Below are 26,352 nucleotides of genomic sequence, written 5' to 3'. Positions count from 1 at the left end.
AACTCTGCTTTATGCTGTTTCATGGGAGAGAAACAGCTCTAGCACTGTGGCTGTAATGTGTGACCTCAAGGGAGACACAGGACGGGGACTTACTTCAGTAAGCGAATTGCGTGGCTGAAGCCATCACCTTCCGTTTGCACTCCTTGATGGGGAATCTCCAGATTGGACAACTGGTAAGAGAAAAAGCAGGTAGATCAGACCAGCAACTTTACAAAGGAAACTACCTTTTCTAAGTATTAGTGTCTGTTTCGTGGCACCCATTCTAGGGCCACTCTGTTCCAAAGTTAGAACCTATCAGACAGGCACACTGTCCTCCATCACCTGATTTCCTCTGATTTCCTGGGCAACTATATTAAGTGCTGTGAAACCCAAAGATGACCCAGAGCCTCTAGTTAAAAACAAAACAAAACAAAACACCTCTGGAGGGCCAATCTTCAGAATTTTGGAGACTAAGAGAATCAATCCTAGTGATTCTGAATGATGCAACTGTAAAATAAGACTGGTTTTCTTATGTCTTTCTTCATTACATCTGTTCAAAACAAAGTCTGAGTCACAGTCACATCCCACTTTTAATCACAAACAATAGTTTTTAGTGTATAACTTTTCTGGGATACATTTTTTAAAAAGATTTTATATATTTATTTGAGAAAAAGAGACAGAGAGTGAGAGAGAGAACACACAAGCAGGGGGGAGGGAGAAGAGGTTCCTGGCTGAGTGGGGAGCCCAACATGGGGCTCGATCCCAGAACCCTGGGACCACAACCTGAGCTGAAGGCAGACAATTTGACTGAGCCACTTAGATGCTCCTCTGGAATACATTTTTATTTTTAACAATTAAAATACTTCCTGTGTGAAACCCAAGAAGAAAAGATTTCCAATTTATGCATTTACCCAATGAGATAGCTTTCCCAACTGGAGGTTGGGAACTCAGAAAGTGAGTTAAAAAGATGAATGCAGGGGTGTCTGGGTGGCTAGGGGTTAAGCATCTGACATTCATCAAGCTCACAGTTCTAGAAGCTAGGACATCAAGGACCTGAGTATCTATTTGAGATGCCTGTTTCTGGGCCTCGATTTATGTGGGCTGCTCCTGTTCTTCATAGTTTTACTCTGGCTTCAGACCCTGAAACCCTACAAAACAGGGGTCAGCATACAGTAATAGCTCATGGGCCAAATTCGGCCCAATGATGTTTTTGTAAATGAAGTGTTACTGAAACATAGCTGCACTCATCTGTTTAAACATCAACTGCGGCTGATTCACACTACAAAAGCAGATCTGAGTAGCTATAAGAGACCATATGACCTACAATGCCTAAAATATTTACTGTCTGGCCCTTTGCAGAAAAAGTTTGATGATTTCTGCTCTAATGTATGAAAGTATTCAACAAGTCTTCCCAAGACTATCATCATCAATTTCACTAAAATAATTCACACAGTCCCAGGTCTCTTCTTGTACTTTTTTTTTTTTTTAACCTCAGTTTTATTTATAAACATTAAAAAATTTTTTTTATTTTATTGTGGCAAAGTCACCACTTCATTCCCAATAATTTACAAAGGGGAAGAGTCTTACAAAAAGTAAAACTTTAAAACAGAGGGAAATAATTAAGGTTTTGGTGTATCCCTTTAAAGGGATGGCAATCCTTGGCCAAAGTCCTTTTTGGAAATATAAAAATGCAGGTTCTGTTAATGCCCTTTACTCTCAAGTTTGGGGATCATGCTGGATACCACAGCTGTGTATTCTTGAAAGACACTAATTCTAAGTCTATGCCTTAGTCCATGTGACAAGAGTGAAAATCAGGTTTAATATTCTTTCTGACCTGTTTCTCAGAAAGGAACCTGGTTTTATTAGTGTGTAAGCAATATGTATGGCTTTACCAACTCAAAAATAAGACACACCTTTATCAACTAACCACCTCTAAGAGATAATGTTCCTACTAAGAGGTATGCTAGTAAGATGTTAATATTCAAAAATTATCTTTTTTGTGAATTGGGAAGAATTTACTTTCCATTTCCATAAAGAGCAGAATGCTCACAATTTGGAATCAGAAAGATGAAATAATATAAGTCATGTTCTGGGGCGCCTGGGTGGCTCAGTGGGTTAAAGCCTCTGCCTTCAGCTTGGGTCATGATCCCAGGGTCCTGGGATTGAGCCCCACATCGGGCTCTCTGCTTAGCAGGGAGCCTGCTTCTTCCTCTCTCTCTCTCTCTGCCTGCCTCTCTGCCTACTTGTGATCTCTGTCTCTCAAATAAATAAACAAAATTAAAAAAAAAAGATTTAAGTCATGTTCTACAGGTATACCATGAGATGCTATGATTTCAATCCCAACCCTTCCAAAATAACCAAGATCACAGCCATTCTGGGTCTCCTAATGGAATCCATGTAGCTTTAGCAAGGAATTTTATAAATTACTCTTTTATACAGAATAGTCAAAACTGTTTCAAAAAATTACCTCCAACCGAAGTCCTACGAATGGCATATTTGTATCACACATAGCAACAAAGTGAGCTAGAACTTTATTGAAGGCACACATTTCTCCTGATCGTTTGGTTTTCTTGGGTTCTACTGGACATGGATCATCAGACAACTATAATTTAAGTAAAGAACACAAGTGGGTACAAAAGTACAGGTGATGCAATTAGTTAAGGCAGTTAAACTACTATAGCTCAAGGATAACCAAAACAAATGTTATGCATTCAACAAATATTTATTGAGCAAATATTTCAACCTAAATACTGGAAACTTATGTAAATATTTTGTATTCAGCAACCTTGTGGAAATGGTGTATAATAAGTTATTAATTAAAAGAGAGGCATTTTCAAGAAAATGTAGAAAATTGTTACTTAAACTTTATTGCCCTCCAGTCTCTTATAAACCAGATCTAATTCTTTCTCAGGTTAAAAATGGTTAAAGAACACGACAGAGTTAATAAACACAAATCCTGTGCTCACTTCTGTATGTGATCCTACCTTGCGCTTGGGACCGGTCCTAGGCTGTTTGCCAGGTTTGGTGCGAAAAACCAACTCCTGGATGTTTTCCTTGAACTGCTGCAGCAGGAGCGCCATGACAGGGGTGTCCTCACGTTCTGCAGCATTCACAGACATGAAGTAGTACTTGTACGACAGCTGTGTGGGTTTATTGGGAACTTCCAACATCTCCACAACCTAAGAAGGCCCCAGTCAGAAATGAGACTCAGAGAAATAATTAATGAGTGTTGCATATTTTCCTCCTTATAGCACATAGGGTTCAGGTTTGTACATCTAACGTAGATGGTCTTTCTTCTTTAAACAAGGACCAATTAATCATGAGTCTCAACAAAAAAAGCATTCCTGTTAAATATATACTTTGTTCTCTAAAAAACAGATCAGCCTAATGAATAAAAGCAAAAACCGCCATAAGCTATACCAAATTGGACATTTAGACTATGACAGCATTAAGTGTTCTAGATATTCATACCTTAGCTTAAAACACTGCATGCCTAAGTCCAGCAGATCTACTAGATTTTCTAGAATGGTATCTATTTCAAATTGCGCTATTTCCCTTAACCGTTAAAACATCCTAGGGGGCACCTGGCTGGCTCAGTCGGTGGAGCACGTGACTCAATCTAGTGGTTATGAGTTCAAGCTCCACATTGGGTATAGAGATTACTCAAAAATAAAATCTTAAAAATAAAACCCCCTAAGAATTCCACTGTTAAGAGCAGAGAAGAATGACAACTAACTCTCACAACTGGAAGCATATAAAAATAAACCCTGACAGATAGGTCATTGTGAGGATAATGACACCACTACCACCAACAGCCGACGGTGTTATAGAGAGTACTACACAGAGCATACTGTGCCAAGCACCGAACAGACATTAACATGTTCAGCCCTCCTAATAACTCTGTAAAGAAGGGATTATTGCCTTCAGTTTTCTGGTGAAGAAACCGAGGCATGAAATACTTGGGTTACTTGCCCAAGGTCTCAAGAGCTCAGAAGTGATGGAGTCATGCTTTGATTCCAGTTGGCTCCAGAGACCTTGCTCTTACCCACTATACCAGCTTACTCTTCAAGTTCTACCTAAAATTTAAGAAAAGTCCCCTAAATATGCCATTGGACTATTGCTCTGACAAACATACGCTTTCCTGTCTCTCTTCCTGCCTCCCTTCTCTCCCTCACCCCACCCCATCTCTTCAGGAAATTCTTAAGCTAACACCTAATATAACACTGACGCACCTGAGGAAATGGAAGAATTAAAAGAAAAACGGATGCTTCACCAGAGAAGATAGAGAGATAGTAAAAAAAAATACATGAAAAGATATTCAGTATCAGTCATTAGGGCAGCATAGATTAAGACTACAATAAAATACCACTATACCTCTATCAGAATGGCTAAAATTTACTTATTTTTAAAAGATTTTCTTTTTTAAGTAATCTCTATACCCCCGAGATTAAAAGTTGCATGCTCCACCTACTGAGCCAGCCAGGTACCCCCAGAATGGCTAAAATTTTAAAGTTCTAATACCAAGTGCTGGCAAGAATGCAGAACATCTCGAACTCTCTTGCATTGCCATCAGTAATGCAAAATGGCCCAGACATTTTGGCAAAAAGTTTGGCTATTTTTTATAAAGCTAAACATACACTGATATTATAAACTAACCCAACAATTCTTCTCCTGGTTACTTACCCCAAAGAAGTGAAAACCTAGGTTCACTTAGGAAAACAAACAAACAAATAAACATCACCTATATGCAAACGCTTACAGCAGCTTTATTCATAATTGCCCCAAATTGGAAATAACCCAGATGCCCTATCACCAGAGACTGGTTAAACAAACTTAGTATATCCTTACCATGACTACTACTCCAATTACTGGAATGAACTTTAATACACATCAGAATATGGAGGAAAATCAAAGGCATTATGCAAGTGAAAGAAACTAGACTGATGGGCAAACCTATCTAGACAGAAAACAGGTCAGTGGTCACCAACTGAGAGTGGGGGGAGGGTCTGATTATAGAGAAGCAGGCATGAGGGCATTTGGGGGGTGATGGATCTGTTCTGTGTTCTGCTGAGATGGGGATTACAATAGTATATGCATTTATTACAACTCAAGACACAGTCTAAACATCCCCCCTATGTAAACTGTATCTTAATAAAGCTGACAAAAGTAAAATGGCAGACATTCAAAGGCAGCAAGACTTCCCTCTGTTCTTCTTAATGTTAATGTCCACAGTAGCAGTTTTTCCCATTTCTATGAATGTAGCAACCGTGAGAAATAAAAAGGATGAAGACTAACACAGATTCAGTTTTGGTCTAAGCCACGTGAAACAAATTACTACTTTATAATTAATCATTAGTCATTGAAACTAATGTCTGGTTTCTGTTGATACTAAATAACATCAGAAATAATAAAAATCATTTTGTCTGTGGCGGAGTATAAGGATCTTTGGGTGTTCATAGGTTTGATTATCATGCATGTATTCCCAATATCATTTTATATGTAGACCAGGGAGCTCACCAAGGATGAAGACAAAGAACTCAACCAAGTTCTGGCTCACCAAGAACCAGACAAATCTGGTTCAACGTCTGGGGTTTTAAAATTCAGAAAAAAAGTGAAGTTTGTATCAATGACAAACCTACTGCTCTCTATAAACAATGCTAACCTAAAACATGCCAGGCTACACAGGGTACCTTTTTTTTTTTTTAAAGATAATATCTTTTAAAACTACAGCTCAAAACCTTAAAAAATTTCACTCCCACTACCTTCAGCCAACAATCCTGAATGAAGTTCTTCAAACATCTCAGATTGTTAGCCAAAAATATCTATGTGGTATACACAACTATTTCTATACTCAGGGAGATATATTTAGGGTGAGTTCATATTTCAAATTCTTGCAACTTTTAACCAATTCAAAGATCTCAAGGAAACTAACTAGAAAACACCTAGAAAGAGTGAAAAAAGAGTAAGAAAGGATCTTACTATGCCCTGAAAGGTACAGGCAATCAATAAAAATGCAATGAGTAAAAATCAATATATGTATGCCTTCAATCAATTAAGGATGAGAATATAAAGCTACTTCAGCCAGCTGTATGTAAAAGGATGCATTATGGGGGCGCCTGGGTGGCTCAGTCGTTAAGCATCTATCTGCCTTTGGCTCAGGTCAGGATCCCAGGGTCCTGGGATCAAGCCCCATATCGGGCTCCCTGCTCGGTGGGAAGCCTGCTTCTCCCTCTCCCATTCCCTCTGCTCGTGTCCCCTCTCTTGCTGTATATATCTCTCTCTCAAATAAATAAATAAAAATCTTAAAAAAAAAAAAAAAAAAGTAAAAGGGTGCATTATGCAAGTTAACATTCAATTAAAACCAAGCAAGTTTATCTGACACCAAAACCTCTCCACACCTTCAGAGTAGTTGCTTTCCTCCCACACATGGGAGATGCTTCATCCCAAGCAGAAACTAGGCCTCACTACATAAAAGACCTAAGGGTGAGGGACAGAGATATACTTTATATTCCCCAACCCTGCCTGATCATTTTAGCATTTCTTAGACATGATTTTCTTCTGTCCTTCATCTCTACCACCTAGGTTGAGAATCACTAAAGTTAAATATCCAATAAAAAATGTTTGCAGATTAGATTAAGTGAAAAATCATGTGAGATACTGACCCTGATCACCCAAATCTCCCCTTTGTATACTTACAATGTAGTACTGGGGAAGCCGGGTAAGTTTAATGAACAGCTTATTCTTAGAAAGGTTTCCAATAGGATGGGTTGAGTAATTGGACAGCTGCAATGTCTCACTGCTTATCGTAGGCAGATGTTTTATAGATTGTTTGCAACGCTGTTGTCCAAGCCAAAACCTTAATTGAAAGGAGATAATTCACATCACAAAATCATAGATTCTTCTGATTAACTGTGTGCAACTGATTTGTAAATTGATTACTGAAGACCACTAAAAAATAATCTGAAATTTAACTGAACTAGTAAAAAGACACATAACCATAATGATGAATCATTTCTCTAAGTTTTGCATTGGTATGTTAGTTCTAGTTTAAGGAGTTGAAACTCTGATGTGAATAACTGATTAGTCATAAGGTAGAATTAAACTAGTATTAAGCCTGGGACACTGTAGCAGTATATTAAAGAAAATGGCGGATTTCCTATGGTTTATTAAGACAGCAATAACCAACCTCAACATCTTTTATAAAATGCCAGAAGTATTTATAGAACAAAAGAGAACAAAAAATAAATAGGTATACATGTACCTAATTGGGGCGCCTGGGTGGCTCAGTGGGTTAAGCCTCTGCCTTCGGCTCAGGTCGTGATCTCAGGGTCCTGAGATCGAGCCCCGCATCTGGCTCTCTGCTCAGCAGGGAACCTGTTTCCCCCTCTCTCTCTGCCTGCCTCTCTGCCTACTTGTGATCTCTCTCTCTGTTAAATAAATAAATAAAATCTTTTTAAAAAATAAATAAATCAATCAATGTACCTAATTTTTCTAGTATCACTAGAGATCTTCGGTCCCCATTCTTCTTCTGTGTATGTGTAAAGTGACGGTTATGTATCTAGCAGGCGCCAGTATTAATCTTTTCTCCCTCCTCTCTCTCTTGGCTAAGCCACCAGATTTCAGTTTGATGCTTTTTATAGTACTCCTCTCACTTTTATTTGATTAGCTATCCTTGAGGCTAGACACTGTGTATGTATTAAAAAATATATGGAAAAAGTACTGTGCTAGTCCCATGCCTCAAAACCATGTCATAAAAGGGTTCACAAACCTCACTGGTTCACAATGAAATAACTACAGAAAGTAAGAATACGAATTTAGAAACTTTCCAGAGCAACATAACAATTACAACATCCATGCTCACGATCAGCAGGCTGGCCTTGCTGAACAAGGCACAGCCCAGTTCGGGTGCTGCTGTGCCTGTGCAGTGATCTGCATGTGGTAAAACTGTATACTAGTCACGTGCAATAAAACCATGTCATTGGGACGCCTGGGTGGCTCAGTTGGTTAAGCGGCTGCCTTCAGCTCAGGTCATGATCCCAGCGTCCTGGGATCCAGTCCCATATCGGGCTCCTTGCTCGGCAGGGAACCTGCTTCTCCCTCTGTCTCTGCCTGCCTCTCTACCTACTTGTGATCTCTCTCTCTCTCTCTCTCTCTGACAAATAAATAAATAAAATCTTTAAAAAAAAAAACAACAAAAAACCATGTCATAACATACAAAATTTTAAGGGTAGTTTGTCAACTATTACCCAGAAATGTATAAAGTCCTGAAAGCATTTTTTTTTTTTCATGGAAAAACAACTTAAATTTATCTGTGACTTCACAGGATCAACTGCTACAACTGGCTACAAATGAAGAAATGAAGATAAATTCTGAAAATGCAACAATACTTGCTATGTTTTAGATAAAAGTTCAAAATGAATGTTCTGAACTTGCCAAAACTGCTTTCAAATCTCTACCTCCAGTCCCATTAACATGTGAGACTTTGTGAGACTGGGATCTCCATTATGTATGTTTTTAAAGAAAAACAGAAACAGTTAAGATATACATTATCTCCTGTGAGTAGCATCATCATCAACCTGATCTAGATTAGTTACAACAAGCAAGAAACAAGCTCATCTGTCACATTAAAAAATTCTAAATACAAGATAATATTAATAAAATATAAATTCTAAATACATATAAGTGTGCATTTATATAAATTATAAATACAAGATAATCTTTTCAAAGTGCATATGGAATAGCCATTAAGTTTTTGTTTTGATTTCAGGGAACACAAAATCTGAACGTTAAGAGTGAATTTTCTGTATTAACTGCCTATATATACTTCCAAAGAAAAATGTGTATACATTTCTTTATTTTTATACTGTTCATTCTGATTATGTTTACTGAGATATAATTTTGTCTGTTGGTTCTTACAATAAAAAATTGGGGCTTATATTTTACATGTTTTTTTCGTTTACTTTTTGTAGAATTTGTTTTCATTGCACAGTATAAGAAAAGTAATCACATGAACAGATGCTCAACATCATCAGTCATTAGAAAAATAGAAATGAAAACAATGCAATACCTTGTTATACTCACTGGGATGCTTATGGTCAAAAACAGTGACAACTGTTGGCAAGGATGCAGGGTAACGGAACCCCTCAAATACTGCTGATGAGATTTTAACAAGGCACAGCTACTCTGGAAACTAGTTTGGCAGTTTCTTTAAAAAGTTAAACATAAATTTACTGTGTGACTCAGCAATTCCATTCCTAGTGGAATGAAAATGTTATGTCCACACATAGACTGAAACATGAATATTCAGAACAGCATTATTCATAATAGCCAAAAACTGAAATAACCCAGGGGCGCCTGGGTGGCTCCACTGGTTAAGTGGGTGACTCTTGATTTCTGCTCAGGTCACAATCTCAGGATCATGAGATTGAGCCCCAAGTCAGGCTCCTGCTCAGTGAGGAGTATGCTTGAGATTCTCTCTCCCTCTGCCCCTCCCCCTGCTTGTGTGCAAGCTCTAAAATAAATAAATAAATCTTTAAAAAAAAAAGTGAAACAACCCAAGTGTCCATCAATTTATGAATGGATAAACAAAATGTGGTACAAAGCCATATAATGGAATTATTATCCAGCCATATAAAGGAATGAAGCTTTGATACCTGCCACAAAATAGACAAACCTCAAACATTAAGTGAAAGAAGCAAGTCACATGATATGATTTCACTTATACAAAATGTCCAGAAGAAAAAAGATCTGTAAGAAAAGAAAGTAGATTCATAGTTGCCTGGGGGTCAGGCCGGGAATGGGGGTTAACTATAAATGAACACCTTTTTGAGGTGATGAAAATGTTCCAAATGTTCTAAAACTGGACTGTGATTATGGCTGCAAAACTCAGTAAATTTACAAGTCATTGAATCATACACTTAAAATGGGTGAATTCTATGGTACAGAAATTATACTTCAATAAAGTCATCTCAAAAACATTAATGTCCCATGACAGATCAGCAAGCAACTGGGCATTAACTAAAGGTCGTTTGAGAAGCACTACTGTAAGTGATAACTAGGAGAACTTTCTTAGAAATTATGTGTTTAAGTACAGAGACACATTTGATAAGTTTAAGGCTTTGGGGACTTAGCTTTCTGGTTTTATGTTATATTTCTGCTAGCTAGGCTGCCACATAACCTTGAGTTACATAAGATGTGAGTTATTAAGCACTTAAGTATTTAAACCTTATTTGTTTAGCCAAATACACAAAAATATGCTAAATCACTAAAAATTTTGGAATGCGTTACCCAGAGTAATGATTCATTTTTCATATACAGTTAAACTAAGCAGCTATTCAAAAGGAGGCTCATAAAACATTATCTACTGGCATTAAAGATCCTATCTTGTTAATAAAATCATTACTTGACTACAGTGAAGTCTTCAAATATTTATACAACTCAAATTGGCAAAAGGGGAAGGGGTAAGGCTAGATCACAAAACCAACAGATTTCTCTGAATAGTCTAGCCCCCTGCCCCCCTTCTCCATTTGCCAGTTTCAGTTTTGATCTCTGAAACTTATTTTTATCCCATGGAATTCTGTTCTATTAATTTTAAAAGAGAGTTTGTTAGAGTTGCCATAATGGCACTTCTGTGTACCAGGATGGTAATGAAACCTCATAGAATTATCTCTAGCTGCATTTCCAATGTTCTTTAGTTTAACAGTATGAAGCATTCAAAGGATTTTGAGACAGTATTGAATGACAGTATCAGAGAAGCAGAAACAAATATTCTGGAAGTGTCAGCTTCTAGATTCATACCATGAAGATTATCTTGGGTAAGAATAAGTAAGACCCTATTGCAGAGAACACTAGATTCAATAAAACTCACTGTGTAAGTGATTTGTATAGTGCTTTTACAGAAAGAAATGTGGCAAAGAATGAAAAGTAGAGTGTCATGCCCTTCATACCTGTATTTGCTCTGGAGGGGAACTAGATGTAAAACGCTGCCACCTTGGCCCTATTCCAAGAGAATTTCAATTCCAAGTACCAAAAGGTGCTCAAGTTTCATGACATAAACATTAAGGACAGTGACTGATCAAGAGTAATGATGGAGAAGAAAATATACCATGTCAAAATAACTTTCCATTTTTAGTCTTGAGCTAAATAAATAAGCTTACTTCAGTTGTTGAATCCAAGGGATAATTCGTTTCATATCATCGTTCACAGACTTTTCCATGTCATCCAGCGTGGCCTGGTCTATAGAAAAAAGCACTTCATTAATTCACCGATTACATGAGGCATAAAATATTTAGGTAGCCCAAAACTTACATGAAAATTATTGTTTTAGGCAAAAGTAATGTTATTTTTGAGTCAGAGAAAAACTAAACTGAGCACATCATTAGGCATAAATTTTAACCTAATTTGTTAACCCTCTTTAACATTTAAACAGAGATATAGATAAAGACAACTAATTAATAGCAAATGTACACTAGCAGGAAGAACAAATAACAAACATATGAATTAATTCTTTGCCTACATTTTAATACCCAAAACTCTTCGTGTAGTTAATTACTATTTTTCATTTACATGTATTTCAAATTCCTAGTATTTCATAGTTTAGTAATACTATGCAAAAACTAAAAAATGCAAAACCTAAAAAACTACATTAACATGTTTACTTATTAAACACAAATGATTTCTGGCATAGGCAAGAGCTGTTGGCTTAAGGTCAGCTTGCTAAATGTCACTTAGAATTTTTAAGGACACCAAAAAATGTTATAATAACATGTTGCACAAAAAGCAAAACATAAAATGATTTTAACCAAAGAAAAATATATAGAGAAAATAAGAAGAGCAAGCATTACAATGGAAATCTGTTATGTTGAAGCCCTAAACTCCTAACGTGATGGTTTTCAGAGGTGGGGCCTTTGGGAGATAATTAGGTTTAGATGAGGTCACAAGGGTAGGACCAAGGTCATAATGTGATTGGTGTCTTAATAAGAAGAGACACCGAGAGCTTGCTTGCTCTCCCTTCTGCTATGTGATGACAGAGAGAAGGCCTACATCTCCAAGCCAGGAACAGAGCCCTCACCAGAACCCAACCACGTTGGCAACCTGATCTTAGACTCCCACTCTCCCAAAACTGACAAAATAAATTTCTATTGTTTCAGCAACCCTCTCTGTGGTTCTTTGTTATGGTAGCCTGAACTGAGCCAAGCATATATCCCCTAAAGCAAGAATGACTGCTAAGAGGTAACTATTTTGTTTCTTTCATTTTTACATGTTCATCTTCCTTATTTATGAATATGTATTATGTCAATAGTCAAGAAAACAGTTAAATAAAATTTTTTTTAAAGAATGAACAATCACGTTGTGCTTTGGGCCACAGTTAAAAAAGTAATTCCTAAGTATGCCACTTATCATTTGGCCAACATTAAATGCAATGTGATTCAAAGTAATGAGACCAGCTTTCCATGAACAATTCATAGACAAATTTATCTTTATACAGTATAACGAGAAAACCTTTTACTTTTATCAATCTAGCTTAATATTTATTTCAAGCGGTAAATGTGCTAATATGTGCAAGAACATTGTTCCATTAGCAATACAAAAACACTAAGTGCCAAGTGGTTTGTCATTTCAGAACACCAACTTGGTAATAGATGATGTTAGAAATCCAACATTAGTGTCTGCTGTGTTTAGGCCGGAAAAAAACAAAAACAAACAAACAAACAAAAACGCTCTTCTCCAGGATTCTGGACCCTAGGTCAACATTTAGATGTTTCACACCATCATAAATTTGTTCATCAGCCATGAGTGACAACAGAATCCCCTGTAGTTGGTTCCATGTCACCCAACTATTAGTGGTAATATTGTTAATCTAAAAAACATCAGCCATCAACATTACTACTTTTACAAAAGAGAAACAACATGAATGTACTTCATATTGGGAGGTTTAATTTTTGATACAAGAAAATCCAAAGTAGACTTATAATTGGCCTCTCAAGGAATAGACGTCAGCCAGAGTTATTCCTTCCATATCTACTTTCTGCACTGCTAATACCACCCCTTCCAATACCTAATGGCAAAAAAATTTTAGTTTGCTTTTATTAAAACATTCTTCTTCACACTGAGTGACTGTATCATTGAGTAACTTACCAAGTCCATAGAGCATCAACTGAAACATTCCAGAATGCAAGTCTACAAAAATGTGTAGACACTCTGAATTACCGCAGGGCTCCAGGATGGGAACAACAAGAGCTGGAAGTGCAGTCTCTATGGAAGCTGAACAGTTAGAATGAAAAAATCATATTTCTATCTGAATATTTTCCAGAAAAAATTATTTCTCAGTGAGTAGAAACAATGAACTATCAAACAATCCTGAATGTTAGAGGAAAAACATGATTTTGCAAAACTGGAATAGTACTATTACGTCAATTAGTAGCTCAAAAGGGAAGAATGTATTCCTCGAGGTGCCTTGAAATAAACATACCCCTCTCAGATACTACAGCAAAAAAAAAAAAAAAAATCCCAAGATTCCTTAAAAAAGGTTAAAAGAGCTAGTGAAAACATAACTTCATCAGTGAGCTGAGTTCTAGTTTTACTTTCATTCAGTAATTACTAAGTAGTTAGCACTAACTAAGTAGTTAGTTTTTAAGGATTTTTTTTGATACAGTGAGAAGAAAATTGGTAAATAGAATAAATTTCATCTATGGCCTCAATATTTTCAATGCCATTCTTCATTAACAGAGGTTTTCTGGCAATTAGGGCCCATGTGTTTAAAAACAAAAAAACACCTGAGCTTGAAAACTGTTAAGCATTACTGCTTATATAGGAAAAAAAATTTTTCCAGTTATTTATGTAACCTCATTTTCAAGTCACAGATGAAATAAGAACATAAGCAATTGTTAAACACCAGTTCCCAAAGCTGCCAATATACTTGTTCTAGAGCTTCGTAGTTATTTCCACCAGGTCCAATTAACTCTTCCCTTAGTCCCACAAGCTGGCAAAACAAAATCCAGTAAAGGAACAAAGAAAGCCTTGAAAGCACAGAGCTACTTAGACTGAGGAGTTATAAAAGGAATATGCTCTTCTAGTTACCACATTCCTCTAATGCTACAGCACAGAAGAAAAGGCAGGCAGTGAGGTGAGTGGTAATGTAGGCCCAGCCTTTCACCAGGTGACTTCTCTGTGCTACTTTGTTAAACAAGAACAATAACATCTTCCTGTCCATGGCATGGGTCCTTAGGAGGGAGAAATGACAAGTTTGTGAAGGTGCTTTAAAAAACAAAGTGCTCAATAATGTACATTATCTGTAGTCCTTTAAGAAGCAAAGCAACAAACCAAAAGCTCGTATTAGGAATTTGCACAATAATTAAAATGGGTGAAGTTATCATTGGTGCTTTCTATACAAAGAAATTATCAAACAAGTTAATAAAGCCAAAAATTAGCAGGAGACATATTTAAATCAGAAAATAAATTGCTTTTAAGTAGATCTACTATATATTTGTAAAGAAATGTTTAACACACAGAGCCAGCAGAGCTGTCACCTAAAACAAACACAAAAGAAAAGGTACAAATTTCTTTTACAGTATTTTGTAATTCAGAGCAGTGTGAGAACTTAGTTCAAATTACGTTTTGCTGAATTTACTGTTAATAAAGAGTGCTTATAGATCTGAAGCAGGGTTGCTGATTTTTAACATATCTGTACTGTTATAATTCCTAATGGATTAGAAATGTATTCTTTAAAGCAAAAAACCAGTTTTGTTTTATTTCTGTGCGTGGTTCACAGCTTCCGAACTGCCCTTGATATCCTGATTCTGGTGCTGACACACTGCAACACAAGGGAGACTCCCCTGGCTTTCAAGAGACAGGAATGCTGCAAATGGGGCCACCTAGCAAGTGACCTTACATACCTTGCACTGCCTTTTTTGACCTCTCCAAAGTTCTGCCTGCTCTCCCCTGAGACATTCCCCCCAACAACACGCGACCACACACTGCCATCTAGACTGTCCCAAACCTGCTGTCTATACATTCCCCCAGCCCTCCCTTGAAATGCTCCCTTGTCCAAACTACTCAATTCCCTGGCTTATTCCAGTGAAGAGTGGGAAGAAAAGCCAGGTGATTAAGGGTGATTGCACTAAAAGATTCTAAGAACAGTCCTTGGTCCCAGTAAAGGATGTGACTAAAGCATGTTTTCCCATCATGAAAGGGATCAAGTAAGACTGCATGAAGAACACAAATGCATGAACACAAATTTAAAAACAAGTTAAAGCATATGTCGTAAAATGGTGGGTCAGCAGGCCCTTTCCTGTAGCAGTCCTCATTTCTGATTCAAGCAGGTCTGAGGAGCCCAAGCCCACACGCAAGCACCTACCTCTCCTCTGAAACACAGTACAGCCTCCAAAGCACTGCTCTCTCACACCCGGGACTCTCTATGGATGTGTAGAACATGCAAACCACTGCTGGAGCTCTAGGAAGAGCCTGGACTAACATCCTTGAGTTACAGAAGAGAATGGGGCCCAAAGAGTGCTACTTGTTCGACAGCATGCAGCTCAACTCAGACCTCTGGCCACCAAACCAATGAAATCTCTACAAAAAGGCACTAAAGAAAAATCTTTGCACCTTATATTAACAAGACACAAAACTATTTTTACATAAATACTTGGTTAGTCTATTTTTCAAAGTAATTTCAATATCCCCTGGGCAATCACACTGAGTTTTTTACTTACTTACTACTGCTACTACTACTACTACTACTACTACTACTAAGCCTTGTTTATGGCGGATACTAAAGTAAACCAGAGCCCATCAAAAGATTACAAAAAGGTTGTAGCAAATATTAACAAATTAAAAAAAAAGGTCACAAACCTTGATTCCTTGATTTTCTGCAATCCCAACAAATGAATTTTAGAATTTTACTATTTTGAAAAGTTAGAAGTAAGAAAAAAATAAGATTGCAGGGGCACCTGGGTGGCTCAGTGGGTTAAGCCTCTGCCTTTGGCTCAGGTCGTGATCTCAGGGTCCTAGGATTGAGCCCTGCATCGGGCTCTCTGCTCAGCAGGGAGCCTGCTTCCCACCGCCCCCCACCCCCCCGCTCTCTCTGCCTGCCTCTCTGCCTACTTGTGATCTCTGTCAAATAAATAAATAAAATCTTAAAAAAAAGTAAGTTTGCAAAAATCCCAAGAAGTCTTGTTTACGAGGGTGCCAAGACAAATGCAAAAACTGGTTTTTTCAACAAATGTCACTGGAACAACTACATATCCCCAAACAAAAGAGAAGAGGTGGACCCCTACCTCACACCACATGCAAACGTAAACTCAAAAAGTAATCTGAATGTAAGAGCTAAAACTATGAAATAGAAGACAGATGAAAAGATGTGCAAGAATCATTGGGCAAAAGCAAATCAAAAACCACAGTGATACACCAGTTCACACCCACCAGGATGGCTAGAAACCAAAAGACAGTAACCTGTGCTGGTAAGTATGCAAAGAAACTGGAAGCCTCACAACACACTACCGGTGATGGGATTATAAGGTGGTATTAAATGTGTAAAAAGGTAAAACAGAGAGTTACCATACGACCCAGCCCTTCCACTACTAGATATATGGCCAAGAGAAATGAAAACAGGTCCACACAAAAACCTGTACAAGAATGTTCAAAGCAGTGTTATTCATCATAGGAAAAAAAAAAAAAAAGTGGAAGTGATGTGGGAAATAAAGGCAGAAGGAAATGCAGATAAAATTAAACGTCCTTATAACCTGCAGCCCACTGACAAATACTTGAGGCAGGCAGAGTAGAACTTTCCTCCAGGAAGCCCCCCACTATCATCTTAATGTTAAAGCCTTGCTACAGGGAAAAACCTCAGTTTGACAATAGCAAGGCCTCAGGTTTTCCCAGTCTTCTTTTAGCATATGAACATCCTTTTACATACCTTGCACTGCCTTTTTTGACCTCTCCAAAGTTCTGCCTACTCTCTCTTGAGACATTCCCCCCCACAACACGTGACCACACACTTCAAAGTCTTCGGTAACCTGAAACTTTAAAGTTTTGCTTGGGTGAGTGAGACTGAATTCACTGGACATCTAGATCTTTTCCAAATAGGAAAAAAGTGCTAAAGCACTGATTACTGGATGCCAGTTTGTGTTTTGACTTCTTAGTACAGAGAAACTAGGGATATTTGGGTCTGTCAGTAAACATGCTTTGTGCTTAATTGATTGCTGAATTTGCAAGCTAAAGAGTTTTGTTTTAACAGTTCACAATTTGTTACTACTTAGCTTTCACTGGAGACTAAGGTTTCTCAGAGTTAAAATTCTGCTAAATGTAATTAAGACTGATGCAACTAAGGGAAGTAACTCTGAATGAAAAAGTTGCAGGTTTGTTATAGGGATATCTTTGGAAAAGAATTTTACAGACGGTCAGGGCAGACTAAGATTAAAATGAAGGGATTTTTTTTCCTTTTGTATTTTTATTAAAGATTTTATTTATTCGACAGAGAGAAAGACAGTGAGAGAGGGAATACAAGCAGGGGGAGTGGGAGAAGCAGGTTTCCTATGGAGCAGGGAGCCTGATGTGGGATTTGATCTCAGGACCCTAAAATCATGAGCTGAGCCAAAGGCAGATACTTACCCAACTAAGCCACCAGGTGCCTGGGACTTTTTCTTTAAATATTTTATTTATTTGAGAGACAGAGGGAGCACGAGCAGGGGAGAGGAGCAGAGAGAGAAGCAGACTCCCTGCTGAGCAGGGAGCCCTGATGCTGGGCTCATCCCAGGACCCTGAGATCACGACCTAAGCCAAAGGCAGACGCTTAACCGAATGAGCCACCCAAGGCACCCCACTTTCGAGGTTTTTTTAAACAACCTTCCCAACATTTAAATAGGAAATAAAGTCTCTTTGACTCATTAGACCTTTTTATTTGGCATGTTAAGTTATTCTGGAAGTACTGTTAAATAATAATAGGCCTTAGGTTACATTTGGGTAAATGCTATAACCATTCTAGAGATGATATACAGTTCTAAAGTTTTAGTATGTTCTGGTATAAGGTCATTACTTAATATTCTGATTACTGAATTAGTATGTGTCACAGAAATAACCAGATTTCCTTGCCAGCTATGTTGTAACCTCTCATCAAACCTTAACCATGTCCATTTTGAGTCTTTTTAAATTTATAGTTATTGTTTTTATTCTCTTGCAGAACGTGTTTCATCTTCAAGGAGATTCATAAAAAGGGCTTTTGACAAATACACGTTTGTTAAATCTTTAAGATCATAAAAACTGAAATGGTTAAGAATTTCCAGAACTAACTAAACTGAGGATGATTATAGTTTATGACTCTTCTTTAAAACTTTGCTTGTTCTCTAGTAGTTGTACTTCTAGACTAAGTAAACTTTCTCTTATGATGTTTATGATATGAAAAATAAGATAAAATATTCCTCTGAATAAACAGAAGCCTTTAACTTTTCTCTCTACCTGAACCCTCTGGAACTCAAAAGGTCTCCGAAAGTATTCTCTCTTCCTTGGCAATTACAGTTATTTGCGTAAGTTCAATAAGAATCTGTTCTCCTTATAACAGGACACCAGTGGAAACATTGGTTATTTTACCAAGGCTTTGACTGGATTGCCGTATTTGGGAGAGACATGCATAGACAGCTTTAAGAACTAAGGTTGACTTTATGAAGCATGGAGCCCATAGAGCCCCTTGGAACTGTTAGCCTGACACCAGCCTTACAGAGTTCCCAGCAGCCATACCAGGTGCATAAAGACTATCACTTCCTGCAGATGCAGATATTTTGGGGATCTCAAGAAGATGAATTTGCCCAACTACAAGTATGGCAGGCATGTCTGGCAAGCACTTGGCTTGGCTTCTGGCCTAGAGAGGCTACTAAAAGTTAAACCTAGAGATTCCTTATAAAAAGTTCCAGCAAAGCAATTGTAAAAGATCTCTATGATCACTCACTATTCTTGCTGAGCTTATGTAAGTCATAAATAAGTCACAAATAAGTTTGTTAAAACTGGACTTGTTTTACAAACATATTAGTCCCGATTTGGCTATCTCTGATTAAAAATGAAAATATTTCAATAACATATCTTTGTAGATACTAGATTTTAAGCATTGAGACGCAAGAAAACTGGATTACTCTTTTAATAGCAGGGCTTCTCCAAATGAGGACTGTCCCAAAACAACCAATAGGATTAAGCCCTTTTGAGTTACTATATGAAAAACCTTTCCTCACTGTAAACCTATCAATAGATGGAGAATATAACTGCTTTGTTAAATTATTCACTTGAGGCTGGGTTAATTCATAAATCTCTAAATGAATATGCAACCCATGTCCTCCCTAAACCTGATCTGACAGTCACTAGCAACCCACCCCACACATATCCTGGATGCAGGGTCTATTTAAAGAATTGGAAGGCTAATACAGCAGGGGATTTAACTCCAAATGGAAGGGGCCCTACCAGGTTATTATGCACCAGAGATGTCTCAAGAATTCTTTCTTGACTGTTGGCTCTGGACCCCACCAAACACAACAATATCCAAAACCTACGTGAGATGCAACCCCGTGAATGACGAATGGAGAAGCACAATGTGGTGTATCTGTACAATGGATTATTGGACCATAAAGATGAAGCACTGAAGCATGCTTAACCATGGACAAACCTTAAAAACGTTATGCTAACAATATGCAGAAGACCACACATTATAAGACTTCATTTATCTGAAACGTCCAGAACAGGCAATTCTAAAGAGACAGAAAGTGAATTAGTGGCTGCCAGCGAAGGGAGGGGTGAACAGGAGAGTGACTGCTAATGGATACAGAGTTTCTTTGGAGAATGATTAAGATGTTCTAAAATTGGATTGTGGAGCTAGCTGTACAACTCCTGAGTATATTAAAAACCACTGAATGAGTGAACTATATATGAATTTGATCTCAAAACTCATAAAAAAAGAAGAAAATGGGGGGGGGATGTACGCTTTCTAACCCCAAAGAAAGTTTTGATTATACTTTCCAATCGAAAACTTTAGGTTTATATTGAACATCCCTGCTTGAGGGATTAAAATGGGGGTGGGTGGGGCATGAGGACTTCCACTGCATCTTACAATTAAAACTACCAAAACCCCAAAACTCTGTTAAGCCCCAATGGGGTTAGTGAGCATGCCCCCTCACACAAGATCTAAGGCCAACACTTGCAGTTTTGTTAAGTTAAGCTGCCCTTCCCCTTAGTCTTTAGTTTGTTTCAGACCCTCTTTTACACCTCTTTTCTTTCACTTTTTTGGAAATGACTATTGTATTCTAAATACAAGTTTATTTTCCTATCTTTCCTTCAGGCAGTATTTTTACCTAACTCAGCAAAGTGGTACCAAAGAAGCTGCTTTTTTAAGCATAATGGACTGAGCTGGCTCTATGATGATGAAAGGCAGTACCTTTGCTACCAGAACCATTAAAGACATATTTTTATGGCATTTCCTCTAAACCAGCTCACTAAATTAAAGGCTGTTCACTGTGGGCACAAGGTAATCACAACTAAAAACAACTGGGGTAGGGCTAGTGAATATGCTCATTATGATACTCTGAACCTATTTCTAGAATGAAAGCACTGGCTTTCTAACTGACTGCCCCCCAAAGCTCTAAACATACTTTTTTTTTTTTAAAGATTTTATTTATTTAATTGACAGATAGGTAGAACACAAGTAGGCAGAGAGGCAGGCAGAGGGAGAGGGAGAAACAGGCTCTCCGTTGAGCAGGGAACCCGATGTGGGACTCGATCCCAGAACCTTGGGAACATGACCTGAGCTGAAGGCAGCCGCTTAACCGACTGAGCTACCCAGGCGCCCAAAGCTCTAAACATACTTACTAAGTAAGTAAACCAGAAGATTTTGCATTACGTGTGTATATATATATTTCTTATCCGAATCCTGCTAATGTATTAATAACTTTTAAAAAAAGTCTTTAAAAAGACCAGGGATAAATTCTGCTTCCCTCAAAGAGGCATATTTTATAAATAACATTGTAAGTATCTGCAAAGCTGCCTTATTCTTAGAAGACCTACAAGAAATAAGATTCATAGTAAGATGTTAAAATAACTTCCATTTCAATAGGAAAAAAGCTTTAAGGAGATTCAATTATGCATACATTTCAGAAATAAGGCCAAGCTAAATAAGAAGAAATTAAGAGAAAAATTAGGACAAGCTTGGTAGATCACAAGTTAAAATGCAGAAATGCCCAACATCCACAAAATCAGGGGAAAAAGTCAGATTAAGAAAGATGCTTCATAAAAGTGGATACTAACATAAACAAAAGAAAGGCAGAAACGCCAGTTTAAAAGAACCTACAGTTTTCATTGGCATTGAAGCCTCGCAGAATGGCCTTCAGTTCCTGGAGCTTCTGATGAGCTCGTGCATGGACACTGTCAATCAGGAGCTTTTCTATTGATAAGTGATCAATCTGCATAAACAAGAATAACAGAATCATATGTGCAATGTAAACATATTGACTTTATAAGTCTGAGAGCAGATAATTGTGTTTTAAGATAGTTCCTTTTAGAATCACACTGATTTTGTTTTTAAAGATTTTATTTATTTATTTGACACAGAGAGAGAGAGAGAGAGAGACAGGAGAGGGAATACAAGCAGGGGGGGTGGGAGAGGGAGAAGCAGGCTTCCCACTGAGCAGGGAGCCCAGTGTGGGGCTTGATCCCAGGACCCTGGGATCACGACCCCAGCTGAAGGCAGACGCCTAACAACTGAGCCACCCAGGAGCCCCGAATCACACTGATTTTTTAACCAGTAAAAGAAAGCAAGCTCCAAGTTAAAAAGAAATAAATAGTATATGGTACTGGTAGCTTAAAGATCACAGTTAACATTTTAGAAAGTATGTATCAAGACAGTATATGTGTTGGTTATCAGTGGACAGCCCTTCAATGTTATCATTCAATATTAACATTCCCAATGTTAACATTCAATGTTAACATTCAGTGTTATCAATGGCAGCACTTCAGAATAAAATGGTGATATGACCTAAGTTAAAAAATTTGAAAGAACATTTTAAAAATTACACATATGACATTAGTTATTTAAAAAAATGCAAAAACAGAACATTTGTTTAAAACAAATTTCATAAAGGGTTTTAGAAACAACTGGGTATTTTAAAGAATTTGTGTTAGAAGTTTAAGTATAAATATTAAGTTACATATATTCATTTAACCAAAATAATATTAAAATATATTGCGATCTTTTACCTTCATGGCCCTTTCTACTAATTTGGAATCAGAAGCTGGCAAAGGAGGATCATGAAAAATCTGTAAAGGCTTAGACACATCATTTTCATCGATTTTAATTGTAACTTTGTGAACAGATGCCGTCCCTGTTTTTCTCCCAAGAACCTGTTGACTAAAGAGAAAAAAAAAAAGAAATAGTTTCTTGTTTTTAAAGATTTACTTATTTGAGAGAGAGACAGAGAGACAGAGAGCACACACAGGCAGGAGAACAGAAGGAGAGGGAGAATGAATCCCAAGCAGACTTGCACTGAGTGCTGAGCTCAACATGGGGCTTGACCTCATGACATTGAAATTACGACCTAGGCCAAAACCAAGAGTTGGACACTCAACTGACAGGGCCACCCAGGCACCCCAAGAAAAAAAATATGAATAAAATTTTTTTCCAGCCTGTTTAATAGCCTGTTAACTTTTGGAATAAAACAGAAACTATCTATTGTGTACCTTAGCCAGAGCCTAGAACATGAGAGGCCCTTAATGTTTGTGGAGGGAATAAATTAATATTGAGAAGACAGCTATTCTATAATCCAACACAATACTTATGTTCTTTAAAAAAAAAAAAAACAATTTAAAAACAAAACACATGCGCGCGCACACACACACACACACACACACACAAATCCCAAAACAAAACAACGTATGTTCTAAGAGTTGTCTATTAATCTGATTCCTTTACAGAAAATGGGAATCAAGCAAAGTTCCAGGGAATTGAGGACTGCAAACAGCCTGATACTGATTTTTCCCAAAACCCTCCCCCAAAAAGATTTTAAAAGGCACAATTCAAAATGTGGAACTATGACAAGCAAACATGTTTTTAAAACATATCCACCAATTATAATGGTCTTTCAAGCCATCTGGTGTGAGCCCAGAGTAATCTAACTTTTTAAGAACAATTCTTAGTACAAATAGAGGTCTACGTGTATAAAACATGCCACGTTCTACGAAAGGTATCATTTATAGATGTCCTATGTGGTTTATATGATACCAGGGACCTTACTATATAAAATCATGTTGCTGAAAGGTACACAGCTGTTGGTATAAAGTAAATCAGTTGCATGAGAGAAAAAAAGAAAGAAAAAGAGTTTTAACAGTCATAGGATGAACTCACCAGAATCAACTTCACTTACTTCCAAACTGAGAGGGAGAGGCACTTTCCAGCATGGTACCTTTCCACCTGCACAAGGTCTCCCCACCGCTCTCGGATTAACATTAGAGTTTGGGAATGTAGCACTTCTAACTGAAGCGATAAGCAGAAAGAATCTGATGGGTCTCGTTAAGCAAACTTAATAAATCACTATAACAGCCAATGAAGCACAAGCAAACTTTACTTAATGAAAGCTCTATTTCCCCAAAAGCTGGCTATGAAAGAAATTTCTGGAATTACATTTTTCCAATGACATATACTAAAAAGTGATATAATTTGTGGCACAATTTTAGCAAGAAGTTTTATATTTAATTTTGAACCAACATAAACGAACTGTAAGGTCCAGGTTGCCCACTAATTCATCAGTTTAGAAAATATGAATAGACCAAATTGCACTATTTTTTTCCTCCAGGTAGTACTATTTCTAATTCATTTTTGTTTTTACCTGCAAAGTGAACAGTAAAATTTTAAATCTAGTTTATTACAGATGTATAATTATTCTTCACACTGACCTGTTCCCCAGCCCTGTTTCTACCCCCAAAAAGGAGGTGGGGGGTTAATCTGCTACAGTTCAGGATGGGGGGACAAATGGAAATATGTGGAAGAGAGAGACACACGAATTCCTTATAAATATATGTCTCAAATTTCAAAAGGATACGTAGGCAGTTATACATGTCCTGAAGAGGTTTTTCATCAGCAAAGAGTCTAGACTGCACCAGCTGATGGATAAAGTTGATTTGCATACTATGAACCAAGGCTCGCCCATCTTCCATTGGCAGGAGAAAAGAAGGTGGTTAATCAGAAAAGTGTACAGATCATATTATAGTACCAACTAAGGAAGAGTATACTAACACTAAATTAAAAAAAGAAAGAAAGAAAAAAAGAACTGAAGTTATCTATCGAAACCAGAGAACATTATACTTGAGAAACACTAAAGCCTCTATGGATCAGTAGGTAGGTATGATTATCCTAACACCTGCTTCAAATGACAGGATAAACTGCTAAACTTATCATTCTGTAAGAATGTTTCAGTAATATAAAAACACCAAACATCTGAATTAATATTTATGATTAAAGTCAGTGTTTATAATTTACCTCCTGTTTCCTTATCCTCAACTAGAATTTCTAGCTTGAGAAGACGCCATGGAACATCTGGATCATCTCCCATCACGGTCAAGGTGGCTTCAAATTCTCCCTCAACTCGAAACTTCACCCGGCCATTTGCTTTTAGAAGAAGAAAAAGATGGCTACTTGCTAGAAAATAAGCAGCTTCCTACTAACTTAGAACGTTCAGTCTAACTTAAAAGAAATTTTAATTAGCTTGAAAGTTCTTTTATAAGTATCCAAAAAATTAGGTAGTTCCTACATAAGCAATAGCCAAAGGCAGTTAACACTTCTAACACCAACTAACAATTTTCTCTTGAGGTGTAACTCTGGGGCTTCTTCTCTTCTCCGGTCCCACAGTCCCCCTGCTTCACATACCAGTATTTTATCCCCAGGTACTAAAGAGAAATGATCGGGTTGACAAGTCACATATCTGAGCACTACCTGAATTGCAGGCCAAAAATTCAAAATAGTATTTCTTTGAATGAAACCCCAAAAACTGTTTAAAAAAATTCTAATAAGTTAATTCTTAAAAAAACAAACAAACAAAAACTTCAGGTACATACCAACTGTAAGATTTGCTAACTGAGGAGGAAGATCTGTAGTCACAAGCCGATGTCTAAGAATCTGGTTGAGCTGGTGAAGTGTAGCTTGTTTCTCAATTTTGGTAATTGGGTCTGGAGGAATAATTTTATCCTACGAAAAACATTAAGTGATTTGAAAATAATGTACAAAGAGACACAATTTTTACCTGTGCCTGTCTTAACATAGTATTTCTGTACTTCGTCCAAGAGAATCTCAAAACTCATTTCTGCAGTTTATATCCAGTAATACTAACATGACCATTACTATCACGCTTTAGAATGCCAATGATTCCAACAGTCACCCAGCTAAGATGGTAATACAACACGATCTTCTTCATGCTCTATTTACGAGACCAAGTTCATGTCACTAGATGACTTCCACCACTTCTTAAAAGTATAAAATACAATAGCACCAAGTCAGTAAACAACTACCACAATAGTACTTAAAAAAAAAACCTTCCAAAAAGCAACTAGCATGTAGTGTTTTCACATCTGAAATAGATCTAAGTTAATGTGCACATGCTTAACCTCACACACACACAGACATAGTCATCCATTTTGATAGTATTCATATTCTGGCCTCAATTTATTTCAAAAAACCACAATTTTAGTTATAGAGAAAAAAGTGAATTACATGAAATAATTGTTTTAAAAATAGATAATAGCTGTTCTGTTGGGCTAACAGAGGAGACTTTATCACCAAAACCTTCAACTTCTTTTTCCTGATTCAAAAACCTTCAACTTTTAAGAATAGGAATGGTGAGCAATGCACTTACCCTAATGCAGGTGGGCAGTCGTGGGTAAGACCCAGTAGTCAGTACATCAATTGCATACGGAATGGCAAAGCTAGGCAGGCGTGCATGGACTAGGGCATCTCTAGCTAATGAGGCCAGGCGATCAGCAGTATCCACAAACAGAATGGCTTGCTGATCCAAAAAGCTTGAAATCATCTTTAAAGCGAAGGGTAAATATATTAAGCTTCATTGAGAACAAGCTGCTTTGCACTTCAAATATCATTTATTCATTCCAAAGTAAACTTTGAGGAAATTAATACAGTTTTCCACATTTTGAAACATTTCTTCAAGAAATTTTCCAGTGATGTGAAGAAATATTTTATACATTTGTATTTGACACAAAAAACAGTAACTTCCTATCACTTTAAGTAAAAGGTTTTCCAATTTGTTTCCCCATCCCTAACATTACACATACATACCAGAAGTTAGGAAAAATAAATAGAATAAAAGGCTCTTTACTTTCATAGACTTCTAGAGTTGGCTGGTAACA

At 37.3% G+C, this 26,352-nt stretch overlaps 1 protein-coding gene across 2 annotated transcripts in view; it reads right to left on the bottom strand.

Annotated features, from left to right (window-relative positions):
* Window positions 1-26,352, bottom strand: part of MED14 (mediator complex subunit 14) — a 69,046-nt gene that overhangs the window by 29,296 nt on the left and 13,398 nt on the right. For both annotated transcript variants that reach the window (XM_047715208.1, XM_047715207.1), the window contains exons 4-16: window positions 25,845-26,018; window positions 25,051-25,180; window positions 24,476-24,604; window positions 24,039-24,146; window positions 23,364-23,496; window positions 22,201-22,351; window positions 21,296-21,407; window positions 13,117-13,242; window positions 11,136-11,214; window positions 6,676-6,835; window positions 2,964-3,158; window positions 2,447-2,581; window positions 94-170 (exon numbers count right to left, since the gene is read on the bottom strand). In XM_047715208.1, coding sequence (XP_047571164.1) covers window positions 94-170; window positions 2,447-2,581; window positions 2,964-3,158; window positions 6,676-6,835; window positions 11,136-11,214; window positions 13,117-13,242; window positions 21,296-21,407; window positions 22,201-22,351; window positions 23,364-23,496; window positions 24,039-24,146; window positions 24,476-24,604; window positions 25,051-25,180; window positions 25,845-26,018 — 1,709 coding nt within the window. The remainder of the gene's footprint in view (window positions 1-93; window positions 171-2,446; window positions 2,582-2,963; window positions 3,159-6,675; window positions 6,836-11,135; window positions 11,215-13,116; window positions 13,243-21,295; window positions 21,408-22,200; window positions 22,352-23,363; window positions 23,497-24,038; window positions 24,147-24,475; window positions 24,605-25,050; window positions 25,181-25,844; window positions 26,019-26,352) is intronic.

The sequence above is a fragment of the Lutra lutra genome, chromosome X, assembly GCF_902655055.1.
Source record: "Lutra lutra chromosome X, mLutLut1.2, whole genome shotgun sequence".
Taxonomy (NCBI): Eukaryota; Metazoa; Chordata; class Mammalia; order Carnivora; family Mustelidae; genus Lutra; species Lutra lutra.
The sequence above is the reverse complement of the archived record's forward strand: the minus strand, read 5'-3'. Positions and strand labels throughout refer to the sequence as shown.